This window comes from Salmo salar, chromosome ssa09, assembly GCF_905237065.1.
Source record: "Salmo salar chromosome ssa09, Ssal_v3.1, whole genome shotgun sequence".
NCBI classification, from domain to species: Eukaryota; Metazoa; Chordata; class Actinopteri; order Salmoniformes; family Salmonidae; genus Salmo; species Salmo salar.
The window spans coordinates 12,145,273-12,168,590 of NC_059450.1; the positions used below are offsets into that span (position 1 = coordinate 12,145,273).

The window sequence follows — 23,318 nt, forward strand, 5'->3', positions numbered from 1 at the left end:
CTTTAAAACAAGGCTGCATCTCAATAGTCTACAGTGGCTTCCTGTCCATCTGCACACCTCTGAAAGTACAAGAGACGAAAGTGAATCTCCTGGCATTCTTCCAAGCTAATTCATGCATCTACAGTTTATTGTGCGCATTTTACAACAGATCTGAATATGATTATATTTTCCTGTTGGTTTCACCGGTCTTGTGTTTTCAGATCAGAGGAGAGGAAGGAGAGTAGACCAGGAGAGGGAGGAGAGGAGATGAGGAGAGGGAGGAGAGTAGACAAGGAGAGGGAGGAGAGTAGACGAGGAGAGGGAGGAGAGTAGACGAGGAGAGGAAGGAAAGTAGACGAGGAGAGGAAGGAAAGTAAATGAGGAGAGGAAGGAGAGTAGACGAGGAGAGGGAGGAGGGTAGACGAGGAGAGGGAGGAGAGTAGACGAGGAGAGTAGATGAGGAGAGGGAGGAGAGGAAGGAGAGTAAACGAGGAGAGTAGACGAGGAGAGGGAGGAGAGTAGACGAGGAGAGGAAGGAGAGTACTCGAGGAGAGTAGACGAGGAGAGGGTAGAGAGGAAGGAGAGGAAGGAGAGTAGACGAGGAGAGGGAAGAGAGTAGGCGAGGAGAGGGAGGAGAGTAGACGAGGAGAGGGAGGAGAGTAGACGAGGAGAGGGAGGAGAGGAAGGAGAGTAGACGAGGAGAGTAGAGGAGGAGAGGGAGGAGAGTAGACGAGGAGAGGAAGGAGAGTAGACGAGGAGAGGGAGGAGAGGAAGGAGAGAAAGGAGAGTAGACGAGGAGAGGAAGGAGAGTAGACGAGGAGAGGGAGGAGAGGAAGGAGAATAGACGAGGAGAGGAAGCCACTTGACAGTTGGGATGTAGCCTGAGAGCCCAGCCTGCTTCATCAAATGATCCACGTCTACAGAACTTTTCCTAACGAAACTAAAACGACACACTGACTTTGTGCATTTCCACCAACTGACACAAAAAAGTAACAGATCATTGATTAAATAGACTACAAGTTAAAAAAAAAAAAAAAAAAAAGCACTAATAAAAAATGTACATGTAAAAAAATACATCAATTGATTCCATTGATCGCAGGAGGTAAAGAACTGGGGTAAGACTGATCATGACAATCCAATGATGATGCCCATAATTATTTCACAATAAAGATAAATATATAGACATGCCTGAGCAGGCCTCCGGAGTGGTGCAGTGCTAGCTGTGCCTCTAAAGATTCTGGGTTCGAGTCCAGGCTCTGTCGCAGCCGGCGCACAATTGGCTCAGCGTCGTCCGGGTTAGGAGGGGGTTTGGCCGGCAGGGATGTCCTTGTCCCATCGCGCACTAGCGACTCCTGTGGCGGGCCGGGTGTAGTGCGCACTGACACAGTCGCCAGGTGCACTGTGTTTCCTCCGACACATTGGTGCGGCTGGCATCTGGGTTAAGCGGACATTGGTTGGGTCGTGTTTCAGAGGACACTCGGCGCTCGACCTTCGCCTCTCCAGAGTCCGTACGGGAGTTGCAGCGATGAGACAAGACTGTAACTACCAATTGGACACCACGAAGTTGGTGAGAAAAAGGAGTAAAACATTTTTTTAAGAACAAAATAAATAAAATAACATTCTTTAACACACACGGTTACAGACATGTATTGCTTTCTTGTCCATGTTGCATATATCTCTGTCTGACACACAGTAAGGGTCATCAAGGGGCCAACGCTACAATCAGGCTGAACTATCTGTACCCCAAAACAACCCAATAAACAGAAGGGGTAGAAGTTTCCCCTATCCACTGATACAGGGTCAGATATTTCATCCCCTTCCTGGTTGAGAATACGGTTAAGATATGATCTTAGATCTGTGATTCGGGGCAACTTCTATCCTCAGCCCAAAGAAACACCCTACCTACAACATAAAAATACTCAATAGTGAGGAACATAAAGGAAAGTCAAATCTGTTTCATTACAACAAAACATTCATTATTAGAAGATTATTTTAAAGACATTATTTCATGTTTCTGACCACAGCAGAATTGTTCATATTTTGGAGGTGTAGATGAGATTAAAAATGGCGGCAGTAAACAAAGAGCTGTGCCGGTTTCTGAAATGGCTACACAAGCACTTCCTGTCTGCGCAGGTGAGCAGTTCTGTCCATGCCTGAAGGACCCAGAGGACAGGTCCATGTAGTAGTGAGCAGGTCCAAGGTCAGTGGTAATGAGTATTATCCATTCCTCTGGGCTGACTTCGGGTCAGTCTACGTCCAGTAGTGTACAGTTGACGCCTATGGGTAGTCCAGTATACTATAGGTCCTAGGTCAGTCCTACTAGTTCTACTAGGCAGCACTGCAGATGTCTTAGGGAACTGTTAGTGTGGATGCAGCCTACCAGTACCACACAGACACACACATCGTTCAATCACTCTCTCTCTCCCGCCACACATAAACACACTTTAACTGGCCAGCCAGTAAAGACAGAAAGACTGCCAGAGAGAGAGAGCGAGAGAGAAAGAGAGATTAAAACAGGGCAGGACATAAAGAGAGGCGAGTATCCACTCTGCAAAATGAGGGAGTTTTCCTCCTCTGTCCCCTTCTTCTCCCCCTCTCCTTTCCTTCCCTCCCCCTATTTCTCTTCTCCTCCCCCCATTGCTCCTCTCCTCTTGGGGGTCAGCTAAGACCCGGGGGTTAGCCAATTTTGGAGCTGATCCATCCCACGATGCAGCTGTGCGAGGTAGAAGTCAGCGTTACGGGAGAAGTCGGTGCAGACAGTGGACTGGGCGTCGCCCAGGGCACAGTAGAGGGCGGTGCCTCCCAGGCTGATCACCACGGTGACCAGGCAAAGCAGGAAGAGGAGCAGGCAGGAGTCTCCGCCCACCTCGTCTGCAGGAGGGAAGAGGAAACACACGTTTAGATGTTTATTCTATTTTATCTGACCTTTATTGAACTGTTTCTTGTCTGGAGAAGGGAGAGGACAGAGGGTGACATGGTAAGAATGCAGACAGACACACATAGCAGTATAATACTGGACGTGCACAAACATACACATGCAATTGATCATAACCATTGTTGGGTATACATATACTCACTCACACACACATCCTTACCGTGGTCAAAGCCGTCGTCAGGTACTTTGAAGCGAACCCTTCGTTTAGTAGGGTGTTTGTGTTTGAGTGGGGCCGAGAAGGGAGCCACACACACATCCTCCACACACACACTCCTCCTCTTCAGGATGGACACAAGGCCAGGGACAGGGGTCATCTGGAGGTCAGCGGGACATGGTCAAAAGGTCAGGGCCAGGTCAACTGGTTAACATAAACATACTGTACACAAGACACATACATATTACATATATATGGATACACACATGCAGTACACCGTGCAGTACACACACACACATACACAAAGGCAGTGATAGACATAGTATCCCCACTAGGTGTCAGCGTATACTGCCCTCTCATGTCAACCTCAAACCTCTGAGAAACTGGGTGTTTGAGTTGTAAGCCGACTGTAAACGAAGCCGACTGTAAACGAAGCCGACTGTAAACGAAGCCGACTGTAAACGAAGCCGACTGTAAACGAAGCCGACTGTAAACGAAGCCGACTGTAAACGAAGCCGACTGCAGACGAAGCCGACTGTAAACGAAGCCGACTGTAAACGAAGCCGACTGCAGACGAAGCCGACTGTAAACGAAGCCGACTGTAAACGAAGCCGACTGCAGACGAAAGTCGGCGAGTGAAGTCGACGGAGGCGCACCTGTGAAAGCCGAAAGTCGGACGCTGTAGTGGTTTTCCAACAGTAAGTCTCAGATCAACATTGCAGTGTCAACATAGCTGCCATTGTTCATAAAAGGTTTTCTGAATAAAATGTAGAAATACACTTTTCTATACCCCTATATCACACACTCACAAACTGAAAACATTAAGTGTGAACAATTCATTGGTTAGAGAGAGGTCTCATATCACTTTCATTTGTAGCTTTAGAATCGCGGCAAAGTCGGTTCCTGTTTCAGTCATGTCTTTGGCCACGTTCGTGTGGGTCAAACAAAAACACCCTAATGATTGGTTGACAAATAGTGCCTCCCACAATGCAGGTGATGGCTGCATGGTGCAGTTGGTGAGAAGCAACTACAGTGACTTGAAGGCGACTTCATAAAAAACTGTATGACCTTTGATCTCATAGTTCGTGTAAAGTTCATGCAGTCGACGTGTAAGCGCAAGTCAGACAATTGTTATCCCCATAACGCAACATGCTTTGGAAGGCAGATCACCAACGATGGTCACCGACTAGACAAAGTGGATCCGCTTGACCACGCCCTATGTCTTAGGTGCTGGTGACCGCTGGTGTCTTCTTATCAAGTGACATCGGCTGGTGACATCACCTCTTTAATGAACAATCAGCTAGAGAGGCTCAGGTTCACAACATTCGGTTGATCCGATTCACCCTTCAGTCACACTCTTGTCAGGCCTGACAGAAGAGAGAGGGAGGGAGAGGGGATGAGAGAGGTGAAAGCAGAAGATGATAGGGGCAATAAGAAGTGAACACAGATCGAGGAAGACTGTACATCCTATCAACAGGAATGATTTATGTTGACATGACATCCATACGGACAAAGAGGTAGAGAAAGGGGACGGATGGTCCTGTACGCCTCAGTTGCGAGAGCGTGCCGCTTGCACCGCCAGATGTTGTGGGTTCAATTCCTGGGGCCACCCATACGTAAAAATGTATGTGCGCATGACCGTAAGTCGCTTTGGATAAAAGCGTCTGCTAAATGGCATATAAATATGAGAGAGAGATAGAGAGAGATAGAGAAGAAGAGAACGATGAAAAGCCCCTCCAGTTTTAATGGTTATTATTGTAGCTGTTCAGAGATCAAGTCTACTCTCACCTAAACCATTATGTACAGAGCTCTTCAGTCGTTTGTCATAGTGGACCAGACCTGGGCCATGTTCAGTTGGCACGAAACGGAGCAAACATTTTGCAACAGAGTGAAACATTAAGAGTTGCTACCTGAACTTGTCCAGTGAAAATGCTGATTTCTGTTTCAAAACATGACTGGTGGGCATTCCATTCCAATACGGCCACTGCATCACGAAAGACGTCGCTAAAAGGCCAAAGTAGCCTTGTGAATCGCGTGCACCCACCCCCTCCTTACCCTCAGTGTGACTCGATGACGGCCTCGTTGCCCTCCCTCGCCAGAAACATACGCAATCAATTACACACATTCACACCGCTCTCCACACACACACACACACCCAGCTCCATATTTGGCATCCAAAGGCTAATGATGACCTAACACTGTCTGCTTGCTAATTACTGACGCTTACACAAATGAAGGCTTGTAAATGTAGGCTTGTAAATGTAGGCTTGTAAATGTAGGCTTGTAAATGTAGGCTAGTAAATGTAGGCTTGTAAATGTAGGCCTATAAATGTAGGCCTGTAAATGTAGGCTTGTAAATGTAGGCTTGTAAATGTAGGCCTATAAATGTAGGCTTGTATATGTAGGCTTGTAAATGTAGGCCTATAAATGTAGGCTTGTATATGTAGGCTTGTAAATGTAGGCCTATAAATGTGCCCATTTGGGGATCTGATACTATTTCTGTTTGTCATAACTCACCACCACTGTGGAGCTTCTCAAAGTCGTTTTTTCTTCGCCTCAAAATGCAAGTAAACAAAGTCTGTTTTTACATCCATTGAAAATGACAATAGTTCCTCAACGTAGCCTATTGGGAAAATCGTTCAATCTCTCTCCCTTTCGATAACCACTCAGCATGAAAAAGGGGACAAAATGTCATGCTCTGATCCGGGGGAAATGTCATAAAAAAAAAGTCTACCTGATGATTTCGGATCCTTTCCACAAATAGCCTACAGCGGTGTCTGTTGGTCCGAAGCTCACTGGCTGGGAAACTCTAAAGGGCCCAGAATATTTTATAGGTTGCAAGTTTGCTAGCGTGAGTTTCAGGTCGGACCAAGTTAATAGTTGATACAATGTTTCAAGTTCCTTGCAGACAGGCCATGCGTTGCCAATGTGATATTTATTTTTATCAGGATATTTTCTACCTGCGGGCTGCAATGTTTTTATTGTTGACTTTATGTAGGCTATTATTACATAGTAATGGAAATAGAAGTTACTTTTAGATTTGTATCATGTTGATTTCGATCGAATTTTGATGAACCACATTGATTTTGAGATTTGAAGACTTTATTATAAATGAAATTAAACTGTTTTCTTGAAAATGTGCATGTGAACATCATAAGTGGCAGAATCTGCAAAGGCCAGCAGCAGCCGGCAGCGGGAGGAGGGGGGTCGGGTTGGGAACAGGTTTGACTCTTCTGGTTAGGCTATATTGATCTCTGGCTCCCTATTTAGTCATTTGTGTCTTCATTTTTATTTCAGTGCTTAAAAGCATCAGACAAAGTAGCCTACATATAGTTGATTTGATTCAAACATAGGGTATATCTAAATATGGGGACAGCCCTAGTTTGTTTATAGTTTATTATTATTTAAATTCTATTTAACCTTTATTTAACTAGGCAAGTCGGTTAAGAACAAATTCTTATTGACAATGACGGCCTTCCCAGGGCCAAACCCGGACGACCCTGGGCCAATTGTGCGCCGCCCTACGGGACTCCCAATCACGGTATGTTTATAGCTGCCGATATGCGCCCATTCTCTGTGGTTGAGAACAGGGAGTTTCAGCACCTTGTGAAAGTGCTCGAGCCACGTTAAGAACTTCCCTCTTGCACCCATTTCAGGAAACAGGTAGAACCCGCTCTATATAAGCAAAACAAAGCAGAAGTTTTCATTGAATTGGCCAACGCACCTTGTGTTGCGCTTACTTAACAGTGACAGCCTATCACATTAACCCAGAGTGGGAGATGTACCGTGCCATTGACACACTCATGATGTGTTCGTAACCAAGTGAGAAGTGTGAATTTACCACATACGACTGGGAGAAATCACCTCGAACGGCCCCTTAAACTGGTAATTACTAGTAGGAAACTCGTAACAGCACTCTCATCAGTTAAATGTAACAAAACATTACTTATAAAAAGCAATATATTAAAGTGGTTTTTGAACTCTAGAATGTGTTTACAAGGTTGACAGCTGGTTGGCCATTAGCTAAATCAGCGTTTCTCGACAGCATCAGAGTGGAAACTTGAAAGGCCCAACATAAATATCCAGTCACAACAGGCAATGCAAAGAACATTGTGAATGGCATTTCATTTTCCAGCTGTTCCGAAACCGAACCATGACTGCAATATGTACCAAAACTGTGCAATACATCTCTCTATAAGTGTCAACGTGTGTGTGTGTCATAAGACTTCAGTCCATACACAGTCTCTCCCACTCACCTCCTCCACTGTGATGCGTTTGGCCAGGTCGTCCAGAGAAGCCACCCGGTCTCTGATAGTCTCCACCATGTCCACTCCAAACATATCATACTCCTCCTCGCGCAGCTGGGCCTCCTCGCGCAGCTGGGCCTCCTCGCGCAGCTGGGCCTCCTCGCGCAGCTGGGCCTCCTCGCGCAGCTGGGCCTCCTCGCGCAGCTGGGCCTCCTCGCGCAGCTGGGCCTCCTCGCGCAGCTGGGCCTCCTCGCGCAGCTGGGCCTCCTCCAGTATGAGCTGCTCCTTCACTGCTAAGGCTGAGATCTCCTCTAGAGGAGCTTTAAAACAATCAACACCATCTCTATTCTCCTCTTCCTCTAATGCCAAGGCCTCCTCTGCCTCTTCCACCTCCTCCTGTTTTTCCTCTCCTCCCTGCTGATCATCATGCTTGGGTTGGCTCATTTCCCCATCCGTAGGGCGGTCCGGCGTAGTGCAACCCTCCTGAGTGGTGTGTTCCATCTCACTCTCCGTCTGCTGACCCGTTCCTTCGCTCCGAGAATCTGTGAACTCAGCCCTCCCAATCCCCTGGGAGTCTCTGCAGTCCTGTGCCACACCCAGAACAGCACAGTCATTGGAGCTGAGGCTGTCCTTCAGGGCTCCGGCTGATTTGATTGGGTTGATGCTCTGGGAGAGGGTGGAGTCTGTTCCTCTCTGGTCCTCCTCCATCCCCAACAAACACTCAAATAACCGAACTAGGAGAGCAAGAGACAGAGACAGAGACAGAGACACAGAGAGAGAGAGACACAGAGAGAGAGAGACACAGAGAGAGACAGAGACACAGAGAGAGACAGAGACACAGAGAGAGACAGAGAGAGAGACAGAGACACAGAGAGAGACAGAGAGAGAGAGACACAGAGAGAGAGACACAGAGAGAGAGAGAGAGAGACACAAGGAGAGAGAAAGACATACAGAGGGAAGAAATGTTACAAGTTACAATAGACATAAGACAACAACAGCCCTTGACCCCCCCCCCCCCCTTTAACTTCTCCACCCAGGCTCTCCCTTTAGAGTCCCGTAGACATCAACACCCTCCCCAGCAGAGTCCACTGTCTAATCTACATTAAAGAGGGGATCACTATTCCTCAACATCCTCAAAAATACCTCCCAAATCTCCTACCTCAATTATTCACAACACTCTCCTCTTTTACCCTTTAGCTGCTGTTTTATAGGGAACTTGATGTCCCTGGAACCCATTTCCTGTCTACTCTCTCATCCACTACAGAGACACACGCACACACACGCATCACTGTTAAACACAAATGGAAACAGACTGAGGACAAGGTGTCCCTCAGGTCCAAATATTTATTCAATGTGAGAGTATTTATCAGATACGTGTCGTTTAACAGGGGAGACAGAGCTGTACTCTCCTCGCCGAGACAGAGCTGTACTCTCCTCGCCGAGACAGAGCTGTACTCTCCTCGCCGAGACAGAGCTGTACTCTCCTCGCCGAGACAGAGCTGTACTCTCCTCGCCGAGACAGAGCTGTACTCTCCTCGCCGAGACAGAGCTGTACTCTCCTCGCCGAGACAGAGCTGTACTCTCCTCGCCGAGACAGAGCTGTACTCTCCTCGCCGAGACAGAGCTGTACTCTCCTCGCCGAGACAGAGTTGTACTCTCCTCGCCGAGACAGAGTTGTACTACCCTCGCCGAGACAGAGTTGTACTCTCCTCGCCGAGACAGAGCTGTACTCTCCTCGCCGAGACAGAGCTGTACTCTCCTCGCCGAGACAGAGCTGTACTCTCCTCGCCGAGACAGAGTTGTACTCTCCTCGCCGAGACAGAGTTATACTCTCCTCGCCGAGACAGAGTTGTACAGTTATGCTCTCCTCACGCCTCCGGAACACCGACACCGAGAGCTCCCTAATTTAAGATACTGTCATCTCAGTGTGTGTGTGTGTGTGTGTGTGTGTGTGTGTGTGTGTGTGTGTGTGTAGTCACGCCTCGGTTGTGAAAGTGAAACCAGGCCATGGCAGAACACAGTGCCCTGTGTCTTTGTGCACAGGCAACACACACCTTTGACTACGTGTCTGTGTGTGCGTGTGCGCGTGTGTGTGTGTGTGTGTGTGTGTGTGTGTGTGTGTGTGTGTGTGTGTGTGTGTGTGTGTGTGTGTGTGTGTATACAGTTAGGTAACACACACCCTTGGCTCCCCGGAGCTCTGCTTCAGTTCATCAATAACCCAAATCCCAGACCAGGGGACCTCTCCTAACACACACGACGTGATGGAATGTATCTAAGGTGTTTCCAGGTAACCAGGTAGGGGGAGGGGAGCGAGAGCAAAAGAGAGATAGAGATCGAGCAAGAGAGAGAGAGCGAGCGAGGAAGAGAGCGAGCGAGAGAGCGAGCGAGCAAGAGAGAGAGAGAAAGAGAGAGAGCAAGAGAGAGAGAAAGAGAGAGCAAGAGAGAGAGAGAGAGAGCAAGAGAGAGAGCAAGAGAGAGAGAGCAAGAGAGAGAGCAAGAGAGAGAGAGAGAGAGCAAGAGAGCGAGAGCAAGAGAGCAAGAGAGAGAGAGAGCAAGAGAGCGAGCAAGAGAGAGAGAGAGAGAGAGAGAGCAAGAGAGAGAGCGAGCGAGCGAGCAAGAGAGAGAGCGAGAGAGAGAGAGAGAGAGAGAGAGAGAGAGAGAGAGAGAGCGAGCAAGAGAGAGCAAGAGAGAGCAAGAGAGAGCGGTCAAGAGAGAGAGAGAGCAAGAGAGAGCGAGAGCGAGAGCAAAAGAGAGCGAGGGCAAGAGAGATAGAGAGAGAAAGAAAGAGAGATAGAGACAGATAGAGAGAGCAGAGGAAGGGAATAGTTCTGAATGTCCTCTTTAATAATTGACAGGTCAGCTGCCTGTCTCTGGAAGCACTAGGCAGACCGGCTCACGTCTCAAAACATTGCAGAGCGACAGACATACAGCAATCCTGCACTGATAAACTCCTGCTTCCTCAACCACACACACACTTACCTGAGCGGCATGCAGGCAATCTGTCCTCACCACAAACAGGGCTCTTCAGCACAGAGTCCACAGCCTCACACGCGCACAAACAGAGGGGAGAGCAGAGTGAATACAGCATCAACAAATGACATTCAAACTAGCCGAGCAAAGCGCTGAATACCGTGTAATGCTAGACAGAGGGTCTCCACAATGCCATCATGTCAATCAAGCACAGAGTATCTCTTACCTTCTCTTCTCCAGGACTGGGTCTGTGTGGCAGAGAGAGAGAGAGAGAGAGAGAGAGAGAGAGAGAGAGAGAGAGAGAGAGAGAGAGAGAGAGAGAGAGAGAGAGAGAGAGAGAGAGAGAGAGAGAGAGAGAGAGAGAGAGAGAGAGAGAGACACACAGAGAGAGAGACACAGAGAGAGAGAGAGACAGAGAGAGAGGGGGTGCAAGGCAGTTAGTGCTGTCACTTTCGTCCCCCGTGATTGAAGGAAGGTCTCTGCCTAGCTAAGGCTAAGATAGGTGGCCCTGCTCTCTCCCAGGGAATCTAATATTAGCGCCGCACATTTCCCTAGCTATTTCAGCATGTGTGTGTGCCGTGTGTGTGTGTGTGTGTGTGTGTGTGTGTGTGTGTGTGTGTGTGTGTGTGTGTGTGTGTCTGAAACTCTAGCACCGCTGTAGCTCAAATGACTTAAAGTGCAGCAACAGCAAAGGGCCATATGTTTAAACCATCACGCTGTATGTGTACACACACACACAAACCACCTTGGAGAGAGCCCAGGTGTGTCAATGTACATCACTGCACAGCTTCTCAAGGTTTCCCCATTAAATAGAAAATGAGTTAAAAAGGTGGTCTTTCCATGTTAAACTGCAACCTTTTCCTGTACTGAGCTGTAAAAGGACCACATCTAAAGACCAACTTCACACACACACACAACTAGACACACACAACTAGACACGCGCATGCGCGCACACGGACACACAGGTGTAGCCTCACCGTTGGTGTGTTTTGCAGATGTGTGTGAGTATGTCCAGCTGCTGTGCAGTGAGGTCAGTGTCGCTGTTCCTCTCTCCCCGACCGTCTGCCCTACACCGCCTCTCTGGAACAACAGAAGGTTTGGAGGAAGAGAGGCGCATGACACGGCACAAACACACCCAAAGAGAGAGGGGAGCGAGAGAAGGTTTGAGGGTGAGAGAAAAGGTGGGATGCGTAATGAGACTTCCAATGGCTGAACGGCGAGAGAGAGAGAGAGAGAGAGAGAGTTACCCCACTGTTCCTGCAGTGTTGTCAGGTTGTTCAGTAGTCGCTGGTGGTAGAGTCTCTCTAGCTGAACACACCAAACCGCTCTCTCATCTGGTCCACGCAGGGTTAAGAAAACACACACACACAGACTCCTACACCCTTCAGTGATCCAGTCAGCGTTTGATTTTTTGATTTAGATTTTTTGTTATTATTTAACCAGGCAAGTCAGTTAAGAACAAATTCTTATTTACAATGACAGCCTAGGAACACCGGGTTAAACTGCCTTGTTCAGGGGCAGAACGACAGATTTTGACCTCGTCAGCTCGGGGATTCGATCCAGCAGCCTTTTGGTTACTAGTCCAATGCTCTAACCACTAGTCTACCGGCTGCCCCAACTATAGAGAGAGATGGGGGGGTGATGAACAGGGGGAAGTGCTCTCCAGTCATAAGGAGAAGTCCACACAGAGTTTAAAGCAGATGAGCACCATTCTGTCACATACAATGTGACAGAACCTCCCACCTACTGTCCTGTATAGGGACTGTAGCTGGCTCGGGAAGGGTCCCACACAGAGCAGTGTACTGGAGCGATCCCACGTGTTACAGAGGGATTGTGTTAGCAGCCGTCATCCATAAACATGAGTCCTCCTCTCTTTCAACAGGCACTGAGGCGCTCTCTGTATAAGCCCACAGCTTTGCTGTAACAAGCCACTACGCGTGCACGCGTGCGCACCGTCTGTAGTGGTCGTGGCTGAATGAAGACTGAAAACGAAGAGCACAACGATAAGATCAAAGCCAAACCGTGCAGCTTGAACGTCGTGGTATGTTTCAACTGGAATGCGGTCTTCACCTGAGAGTCAGAGTGAACCAGAGAGCACTGTAATTCACTGGAAAGACACGAGACATGAAGCTGACTGATAAGGATACAACCGTCCTAGACTTAACGCACCTGTTCAGTATCTCTCTCTCTCACACACACACACACACAGTGATAAGGATACAATCTTCCTGGAGGACAAAGGCCTCGGCTACCTGAAGAGACGGAGGCAGAGTGGAGAGGGTTAAAGGACAACATTCATTTACATTCCAGTCAACTAGAAAAACTAAACGGGTGTATTCCGCCAAGACAGACAAATACCACCATCCATAGTTAAAACACCTTACAGGCCTAATACTGAATGATAATTAAACTACGTCTCGTATAACTTTGACCTCGAGACAGAACATGCCCAGGTGGCATAACTTCACCCCAAAACCCCCCTACTTAAGAAGAGTGAAGAAGATAAAACACACACACACACACACACACACAAGCACAGTGGAGAAGCACGAGAAACACGGCTCGTCCCCACGAGCACAGCGGAAAACACAGGAACTAAGCGGAAAGTCTTTCAAATCCTCCTTGATCACAGCTGCATTTGTAGTTTCCAAAGTTCCCCCAGTAGCTAGCGGGAGGTTTAGACGAGCTCCACAACCTGCCTGACGCAGCGGCGGCGGTGTGTCCGTGGGTGCGTGCGCGTGCTTAACAAACGGACTCTTGCGACTGTTTTAAAAAAAAATTGTTCTCCTGCTGACTGAAGAGGACAAAAACGGGACAGAGGGAAAGAGAGAGAGAGGGAGGAACAGAGAGTGAGAGAACAGCCGCGTGTGTGAAAGAGTTTGTCAGAGAGAGAGAGAGAGAGAGACAGAGAGAAGGGGAGAGACACAGAGAGGGATAGAGAATAGGAGCGTTTGTAAGTGAAAGACAGAGCAGGAGCCCGGTAATAACCCACTGGCCTCTCTCGCACTCTCTTTCACACAGACTCTATCCCCCTCTCTCTCTCTCTCTCTCTCACTCTCCATTGTTGCAAGCTCCCCTACATTTACATAAATATGAATTGCTCACTTCGCTTGCTTGTGGTGGGTGTTTAAGAGAGAGAGCGACAGGGAGGGAGCGAGAGAGAGAGAGGGAGAAATAGAGAGAGCGAATGAGGCAGGCAGTGAGAGAGAAAGACAATAGGCTATAACCACACTGCTGCCTTGCTGTCCTGAGGCACTGGGCTATTTATAAGGCTTTCTCTAAACAGTTAAACTGTTTAGAGTTTCACCACATTACAGCAGTGCAAATCTGCTCTTTTCACACCTAAAAAAACAGATGCTCTGACGGAAGTCGACTGACCGAAAGCACAGTTACAATTATATAAATGTGCATCTGACTGGAAGTGTGCAGAGACTTCTTCATATTGCCCCTAAGACAAGAGAAAAGTAAACTTACTCATGAGCTAAATGTTTTGATAGGAAGTTTAACAGTATCAAATGTAATCTCTTCCTAGAGAGCTCCCCCTTAAAACGCAACCAGGGGAGACATAACAAACTCTCATTCTATCGTTACAAGGGTTGGTTCTGGTTGGTCAGAACTCCTGGGGTTGCTAAGCGCCATCTGGCTAGCGACCAATCAGATTAGGGAGGTGAACAGATGCGAGTTGGTTACTCTAGGGGTTTGTTCAGTGAGGTGAAACATTTAGAGTGTTTCAGAAAGAAAATGAATAGAGCTGACACGATTCCCTGTTCTACCCAACAGATAATCATGGCCCAATCCCACATGACCTCCTAGACAAGGGTTCCCCAACTGGTGTCCCGCAGTCCGAGTTTGGCCTGCGGGTGATTTTATTCGCCCCCCCCCAAGTTTATATGTTTTGGGGACATAAAAGGCTGTAAAAACACCAGCAAATCAGCTCCAAGCGATTTTAATTTTGGAAATCTGTTCCAAAGTATTCCAACGCATAATGTAATATTTACACATTTTTAGAGAACCCTAATACAGTTTGATTTGGCTTTCCTTTTACGCGTCCTCTGAAACTCTCTGCCGCCCCTTTGAGGAGGTGCGCCTCACTTTGAAAGCCTGCAGGATGGTGAAACTTTCACCTTGCCTATCAGAGGGAAAGTTGGAGGCATTACCATATTGATTGCCCAGCAAAGCCTCTTAGATCTGTGCATAGGGTCCAGGGGTCCATTTGGGATTGGGACCGGTCTGTTCTGAACAATACATTTCTATCTGAACTTTGTGTAACGTTGCACCTTCCTGAACACGCCCCAGGATGTGTTTGAAGAAGGTAGGGAGTAGACAGAGGGGCTGAGGTGATGATCAGACATGACAACAGTGCCCCCTACTGGTGGAGATGGGAATAGACACTTTACACTTCACTTCATCCAGAGTTCTGTGGTGAAGCTGTGTATCACAATGACAAGGATTCTACCACACCAAGTCACACCTGACAGCCCTGCAATGGCTGTCTGTGTGTGTGTGTGTGTGTGTGTGTGTGTGTGTGTGTGTGTGTGTGTGTGTGTGTGTGTGTGTGTGTGTTCAGGCAGTCTGGTAAACAGAATCACAGCTCACCACACGTAGAGGAAACCACGCCTGGCTGTCAGAGGAACAACACTTGAGAACAGCGCAGGCAGGTAGAAATACCATATATAGAATGAAGAGGGAGGGGCACACACCTGATGGAGGTACTGAGGCAGGTGGGAGTGATCTCCCCGTTCCCCTAACTCCTTTAAGGTGGCCAGGAGGACAGGGCTAGGAATAGGCTCTGCGGTGGAGGTGATAGGTCCTGTGGTAGAAATGGTGGGTCCTGTGGTGCAGGTGGTAGGTCCTGTGGTGCAGGTGGTAGGTCCTGTGGTGCAAGTAGGGCCTGTGGTGCAAGTAGGGCCTGTGGTGCAAGTAGGGCCTGTGGTGGAGGTGGTGGGGCCTGTGGTGGAAACAGTGGGTCCTGTGGTGCAGGTGGGGCCTGTGGTGAAGGTGGTAGGCCCTGTGGTGCAGGTGGGGCTTGTGGTGGAGGTGGTAGGTTCTGTGGTGCAGGTGGGGCCTGTGGTGGAGGTGGTAGGCCCTGTGGTGCAGGTGGGGCTTGTGGTGGAGGTGGTAGGTTCTGTGGTGCAGGTGGGGCTTGTGGTGGAGGTGGTAGGTTCTGTGGTGCAGGTGGGGCCAGTGGTGGAGGTGGTAGGTTCTGTGGTGCAGGTGGGGCTTGTGGTGGAGGTGGTAGGCCCTGTGGTGCAGGTGGGGCCTGTGGTGGAGGTGGTAGGCCCTGTGGTGCAGGTGGGGCTTGTGGTGGAGGTGTGTGTCTCGCCCGCAGGGTCACTGTAGCAGGGTTCGTCTGGACTTGTTGCTTGGGAGCTGATGGGATCTGTAGTCTCTGGAGACACAGAGGGCCGGAGCTCTACCGGACTGCCTACAGAGTGAGAGAGAGAAAAGAGAGAGCACTGCACATAAAACATCAACGTTAAACTGTTACAAAAGTCTGAAACCAGATAGTGGCAGTGAAAGGGCAGATTGAGCAAATCCTCTACCTATTTCAGTTCGGCATTAACGACTACACACACTCTCGCTAAGTACTTTTCCTTTGTGTTTCTGTGCTGTGGAAGCCATACGGCCCATTTGAGAAATTCCAAGTCCTGACAAGTCAATAAATCCTTTATGATCCCATGGTGGAAAATTCATTTGGTAGCTGGGGACATAACATACATAGTATAATGCATCATTGAGCACTTGGACACACACACACACACACACACACACACACACACACACAAACGAGGTCTTGCCCAGAGAGTATGTGTATTGGGACAGTTCAGACACCATACCCAAACGAGGTCTTGCCCAGAGAGTGTGTGTATTGGGACAGTTCAGACACCATACCCAAACGAGGTCTTGCCCAGATAGACAGAAGTAAAGAACTCAGATCCTCAGACTCATCTCAACCACTTTCTCTCCCCGCTAGCTCCCTACCGTCTTCCCCCCTCCTCTCCTTTCTTCTCCCGGACTTTCTACTAATCTCTTCTCTCCCGTCTCTCCACCTCTTCTTTTCCTTCTGTCCCCCTCCTTGCTGTACCCTTTCTCCTTTACCTCTCCCCCTCTCCGACTGTAGCTGATGTGGTTGCTCGGACATCACCGGGTGCGATTAATTGGGTGAGACCCGCTCTGTATGCTACAAATCTGATCCGCTGACCGATTAACAGGGTTAGCACGCATGCACGCACACAAGTCCAGCCAACTGACTAACCCAGGCCTTCAACCATGTCCTCAAACACACACAGTTTAATTAATAGAATTGACTGGTCTTCTGCCTCCTCCTGATCAATGGTACACAACCAGATAAAGGTGATATATTTCTATAAATCCCAAAATATATATTTATATCTATAAACCAAGCTGTCTCAGTGTGTGTGTGTGTGTGTGTGTGTGTGTGTGTGTGTGTGTGTGTGTGTGTGTGTGTGTGTGTGTGTGTGTGTGTGTGTGTGTGTGTGTGTGTGTGTGTGTGTGTGCCACCTTACCTGTGTCTGAGAAGGAACAGTCAGTCATAGGAGTGTCGGGTGATTGGCCGCGAGTCACGCTGCTGTCCTCCTCCTCTTCTTCCACAATCACATCATCCTCATCTCCCTCTCCCTTCACCGTTCTACCTTCCTCCTCCTCCTCCTCCTCTTCCTCCACATTGTTGTTTAAAGAGTTTTGTTGGATGATGTCTCGTCCAACCCTCTGACCATCATCTAGTTGAGTCTGCATCCAGTTCTGGTTTTGGTTCCGATTTGGTTCCGAGGGGTCTGATTGGTTGCAGTGGAGGTTGACCCCACCCTCCTGACCCTCAGACAACACTGGCCCCTCCCTCTCACACTGACCTGGGAGCAGATGAAGAGAGATTAGACAAGAGCTTCTGTTGTTGTCATTACACACGGCAGGAGATCCTGATCTGCTCCGTAGGCGCTCATGACGACCAGAGAGAATTAAGGTATCAGCAATACAGGGTTAGCTCCATCTTACCATTCAGATAGACTTTCACCATGGCTGAGTTCCAATTCGTCACCCTTCTTCCAGAATGTGCATTTGCACACTTTCACGCACAGGTTTTTACAATGGTAGAACCTCCGTCCGGTCAAAGCTTACACTAATCCCAAGCTTTGAAATGAATGACCGGCAGGAAAAGGGTGGAGAATCGGGACGTAGCACATATTTCACCTCTCTCTCTCCCCCTGCCTCCACTAATAATAATAATACATGGAATTTGTAACACGCTTTTCATTGAAAGCCAATCTCAATTTGCTGCAGCGAGTGCATGAAAATAAGTCAAACCAACAGACGTAGACAAAATAAGGACACAACAAGACCGGGCAACTGACACAAAGAACACAACTGACGCTACAAGAAACAAGGCCAGCAAGGCTATAACACAGCTATTACTAACAGAAGGTCTTCCTAAAGAGAAGGGTTTTAAGGGCCCGTTTTAAAGGAGCCCAGAGTCTGTGGTGCCTTCAGGTGGTCTGGGATTGCATTGGGGGGGGGGTCGCTATGGGATACGAGAAGATATTTGAGGTATGGAGGGGCATTGCCATGGATGTACTGGAATGTCAGCAGGAGTGTTTTGAATTCAATTCTGAATGAGACGGGGATCCCTCTTCTATTACTTCCCAGTCACCCTCTCCTTACCCTCATCCAACGGTCTCCCCTACCTCTTCCCTTCCTCTCTCTCCTCCTTACCCTCATCCAACGGTCTCCCCTACCTCTTCCCTTCCTCTCTCTCCTCCTTACCCTCATCCAACGGTCTCCCCTACCTCTTCCCTTCCTCTCTCTCCTCCTTACCCTCATCCAACGGTCTCCCCTACCTCTTCCCTTCCTCTCTCTCCTCCTTACCATCATCCATGGGTCTTCTCCTCCGTGACCTCTCAGCATGAAGGTCAGCCACTCCCCCTGCCACGCTTACCAGACACAGCCCTCCTACTGACGAGAGAGAGAGAGAGAGAGAGAGAGAGAGAGAGAGAGAGAGAGAGTGTAAGGCAATAGAAAACAAGTCTAACTTCATTCCTACAAGTGTCAAACCATGAATATTTACACACACAACACACACACTCACCCTATTTAGGCCTAAAAGTGCCTCCGTGGAGTAGTGTTGTCCTGGTTCTCTCCAGCAGAAGGCTAATTGCTCCTGTTAGCGCTTAGTGACTATTAGGTAAAAAAGAGAGCACTTATCCCTATGGTCCCCCTTCAGAGCACAGTAGGGTTAGGCCCATAGAAATAGACTTTATAGAATGGACATTTCCCCTGAGAATTACAGTACATGGAAGGTGGAGAATTTAACAGAGCAGCAAGGCAGGTGTGGTGGTTTACGCAACGCCTAACCTCTATGTGTGTGTGTGTGTGTGTGTGTGTGTAGGGCATTTTGATGCCAGCTGAACTTGGCAACTGTTATTGTTAACCCCTACTTGCAATCTCGCTCTGTTACTCTTGGCCCCCCCTTTCTATCCAGAGCTCGCCCTCTCCCTTTTCACTCTCTCTGTCTTCCTTTCCCCTCCCCATCATCACATCTCTTTGTCCTCTTCCAGGGTGTCCATAAATAATGAAGTACATAGACAGGGGGGATAGACACACACACGGGCCTACCAGGCAGTAGGTTAGTCCATCTCACGTGAGAGAAGAATGGGTAAAAAAAAACAGCAACACACACACAAACACATTTATCAATCCAAAGCCAACTCAACTGACAAAAACACACAAGTAACAACATGCACAGTCTAGCACTCACAATTTGGCAAATTCACACACAGGGAGTAGGTTCCAGAAAAACTAGCCTAACTGCACACAGCAACACACACACACACACACACACACACACACACACACACACACACACACACAATGCAGCAGAGAAATAGAGGGGTGTTCAGGTAACTCATCTGAATCTAATAAGAGCCCCTCCATGTCATCTCTACAGCTGCTACATGTGTATCTGAGGGCCTACGTGGAGGATATTAGATAGTGACATATGTGTTCCTCTCCTAGAATCAAACTACTACACTGTTCTTACCCAGGGCTCTGGGTCTTCTCTCTGACACATTCAATCACTTTGCTAATGTGATGTATGTACATCATACTGTACATACATCATACTGTCCTTAAATCAGCTGTTTTTTGTTGTCAGAACCTCTAGGCACTACACTTAGCTACCAATCAGTCAGATAAGATTATAATAAACACATATTGGGAAAAATTGGCGTTGCCTCTAAGGTTACAATACTGTTCCTGCAAATGCGAGCTAACGTTACACCGATGCGATACACTCGAGCTGGTCTTAGCTCGTGTAGTGTCAGTGATTCGTTTTCTTCACTGGCTTGTCAATGGGTTTGAACTGGCTAGCATAGCAAGTTAACAGCTAGCCTAACGTTACCTACCGCTGTCTGTTTTGCTGCTTGAAGCTAACGCTTCTGTACCTACTAGCTAGCAAGATCCTGTGTTTTGTAAAAATCGATATGTATTAACAATTTCAAAATGATACCCGAATACATGCGTACTATGAATGTTTAACACACGGTTGGATCATGTTTAGCTAGCTGTCACCTAGCTCATTTACACATCTGGCTGGCTGTCAAGCTAACGTTAGCACTTATATCTGGCTTTTGCGGCGCTTGGATGCAAGTTGTCGCCTTCTAGTACACGGCAATAACTGGTGGTACTTACGATGTAATTAATTCCGTGTCTTGTATCCAGTTGCTGAACGGAACATTGACTGACTGACTGATGTTGCAGATTTCTCTTCCTGAGACCGAGCCAAAAAAATGACGTAACTTTCGTACGGTAATGAGGAAACCTTCAAAATAAACGTCGCAATTTCAAAACATCGCAATGTGCCTAACGCATTCAAATGATACAGAATTTGAATCAATGGTCACTTTTATTGTACCAACAAGAACATGCAATATGTAGTTTATGATAATGAATTTAAAAAATATGGTTGAATTAATATTTTTTTTAAACCAATAATGAAAAGAATACCCTGGTTGACACTGGTATGTTGAGAATATTGGGCTGGAGAGAGAGAACTTTTCAACCTGTCTCAGCTAAAGCGTGGTGGGAAATACCCAGTAGGGTCTCTACCAAATATGGTTCGTTTTGTAGGGGGACTGTGTCGCACGACCTGCTGCTGCACCTTCACTCTGTACAGCATAATGCAATACACTGTAATAGACTGTACGTGGGATACTTACAGTATTGGCTTGTAGAGAGAAGCCTTTTCTACATGTCTCATCTAAAGTGTGGTGGGAAATACTCAGTAGGGTCTCTACTAACCTTTATATGATTCGTTTTGGAGGGAGACTGTGTGTCGTACATATCCAGCACCACTTCGTTCTCCACCCCCTCCATAGCCACAAACGCAATAGACTGTAATAGACTGTACATGGGTTATATATTAGCTTGTAGAGAAATACGTTTTCTACCTGTCTCAGCTAAAGTGGGGTGGAAAATACTCAAGTCAGCTCTCTACTAACCAAAAATGGTTAGTTTTGGAGGGGCACTATGTTATAGACATATGCATTTAGTCCTGCATGTTAAATTAATCCAGAGTAATAAGTTAATGTACTGTTGTTGTGTTGAATATCCGTTGTGAAGACAAAACAGTTAAACACTTTTTTTGCTTACCTTGTTTGCTTCCAGTGTGAAATAAAATTTGAACAAAGACAAAGACACAATGTAAACAATGATGGACTGGCATACCTGTTAACTAGATTGACCTAATGGTGATGGTAATGCTGCACCTTCACACATTTAAATCAGCCCAAAGCCAGCCTTGACATGTGCCTAAAAATGCATCAGGTCAATCGCTTGGCCTGACAAATCAAATATTTTTGAGGTACTGTCCTAGTAAAACCATGTTGCTATAGGTTTATATCACCCCAAATATGCATTGCCTTCCAACTATTTTGTTAAACCCACCTTGGTCGCAATCAATCCAAAGGTTCGCCTCTTGGACTTGGGTTTTGGACTGATTCATGGATCATAGTCCATCTCCCCAAATTGTAATTTGTGAGAAAAAACATGTGATTATTACTTGGCCTTTGTCTTATTATCAACTTAAATGTTTAGCATTACACTTCCAAACATAAAAGGCGCTCTTAACCATGAAAATACAGTAAATATGCAGCAGTACTCATTGGACCAGCACTCCATATATTATGTACTTTATGTTTCTCTTGTAAGGTCAAAAGTCACCACTGTAATGCGAAACCCTGTATCCCCATCTCGCTTTATTGATCTTCCAACAGTTGGCAATGAGAGGTTTGAACTGACAGAGCTCCAGAGTTCCTCTGTGGAGATGGGAGAACCTTCCAGAAGAACAACCATCTCTGCAGCACTCCACTAATCAGGCCTTATGGTAGAGTAGCCAGACAGAAGCCAGTCCTCTATAAAAGGCCCATGACAGCTCGCTTGGAGTTTGCCAAAAGGCATCTAAAGGACTCTCAGACCATGACAAACAATATTCTCTGGTCTGATGAAACCAAGATTGAACTCTTCGGCCAGAATGCCAAGCGCCACATCTGGAGGAAACCTGGCACCATCCCTACGGTGAAGCATGGTGGAGACAGCATCATGCTGTGGGGATGTTTTTCAGCAGAAGGGACTGGGAGACTAGTCAGGATCGAGGGAAAGATGAATGGCGCAAAGTACAGAGAGATCCTTGATGACAACCTGCTCCAAAGCGCTCAGGACCTCAGTCTGAGGCCAAGGTTCACCTTCCAACAGGACAACGACCCTAAGCACAACGCCAAGACAACGCAAGAGTGGCTTTAGGACAAGTCTCTGAATGTCCTTGAGTGGCCCAGCCAGAGCCCGGACTTGAACCCCATCGAACATCTCTGGAGAGACCTGAAAATAGCTGTGCAGCGACGCTCCCCATCCAACCTGACAGAACTTGTGAGGATCTGCACAGAAGAATGTGAGAAACTCCCCAAATACAGGTGTGCCATGCTTGAGAAGACTCAAGGCTGTAATCACTGCCAAAGGCGCTTCAACAAAGTACTGAGTAAAGGGTCATGAATACTTGTGTAAATGTATATTTCAGTTTTTTATTTTTAATACATTTGCAAACATTACAAAAAATATATTTTTTTGTTTTGTCATTATGGGGTATTGTGTGTAGATTGATGAGGGGAAGAAAACATGTTTTTTTCTTCTCACTTTTAGAATAAGGCTCTAACTTAACAAAATGTGGAAAAAGTCAATCGGTCTGAATACTTTCCGAATGCACTGTATATTTGACTCTTTTAAGACTAAGATTATCTCTATAGCTATTATCTCTATAGAATCTATAAACATTGAGGACACAGCAGGAGTTATATAATTTTATGAATTATGTAATTAGGGCTTTCACAGAATCTCTGATATCAGTGAGCAAGTACAGTCCTGTGAGTCAGTTTCAGATACTGATGTTATTCCAACTATTTCCTCAATCATCTTGAGAGTAAAGCCTTTCCTGTTTTGACATTTCTGAGGAAAACATCCGCTTTCAAAGAATGTAACAAAAGATTACTTAAAGCAAACTGTGTCAGTCCAAATCAGTAATTCAGCAAAATCATTTCACTGATGGATGCAGTGAAAACAGGACAGACTAAACAGTCATTGCTTCAACAGAGGCCTCAAAACAGCGATATATGTGACGTTATGGAATCTTTTGTGAAGGAAACGCTAGCTGAAAGTTTCTTAGCAAATGATCTCCACATTCCACAGTTTATGCTCTCGAAGTTGCAGTCAGTGCAAGAAATCCATGTAAAAAACGAATAGTTAAACCAAGTCATATTTCTGAAAGAGGCATCAAAGAATTCCTTTCACTGCAAGCATCCCAAGAAAACAAGATTTGTAAAACATGTAATACTGCTAACAACTTTCAGCGTTCAAGTTCTGCCATCCATGCTCCAAAGATATTACTTGTGAAGGTAGACAGCAGAGACTTGTTTACCCAAGAGCTTGAATCTATCCTGCATATATAACATACACCTCTTTGAATTATCTAGTATTA

General features: G+C 47.0%; 1 protein-coding gene across 4 annotated transcripts; it reads right to left on the minus strand.

The window, feature by feature from the left end:
* Positions 1-672: 672 nt before the first annotated feature.
* Positions 673-20,264, minus strand: LOC106610732 (consortin). Of its 4 annotated transcripts, none has more exons than XM_045723392.1 (13): positions 19,985-20,264; positions 18,384-18,472; positions 18,164-18,247; positions 16,813-17,154; positions 14,986-15,710; positions 12,507-12,537; positions 11,533-11,619; positions 11,263-11,365; positions 10,512-10,533; positions 10,295-10,358; positions 7,325-8,049; positions 3,075-3,228; positions 673-2,850 (listed from the first exon to the last, which is right to left on the minus strand). In XM_045723392.1, the coding sequence occupies exons 3-13, from the start codon at positions 18,171-18,173 to the stop codon at positions 2,642-2,644; spliced, it is 2,472 nt and encodes an 823-aa protein (XP_045579348.1). In that variant the 5' UTR covers positions 18,174-18,247; positions 18,384-18,472; positions 19,985-20,264; the 3' UTR covers positions 673-2,641. The 4 variants fall into 4 exon arrangements, with proteins under 4 accessions (XP_045579348.1, XP_014065728.2, XP_045579346.1 ...); XM_014210253.2 differs by having other exon boundaries at positions 18,164-18,250; XM_045723390.1 differs by lacking the exon at positions 18,384-18,472 and having other exon boundaries at positions 18,164-18,250; positions 19,985-20,101.
* Positions 20,265-23,318: the final 3,054 nt, after the last annotated feature.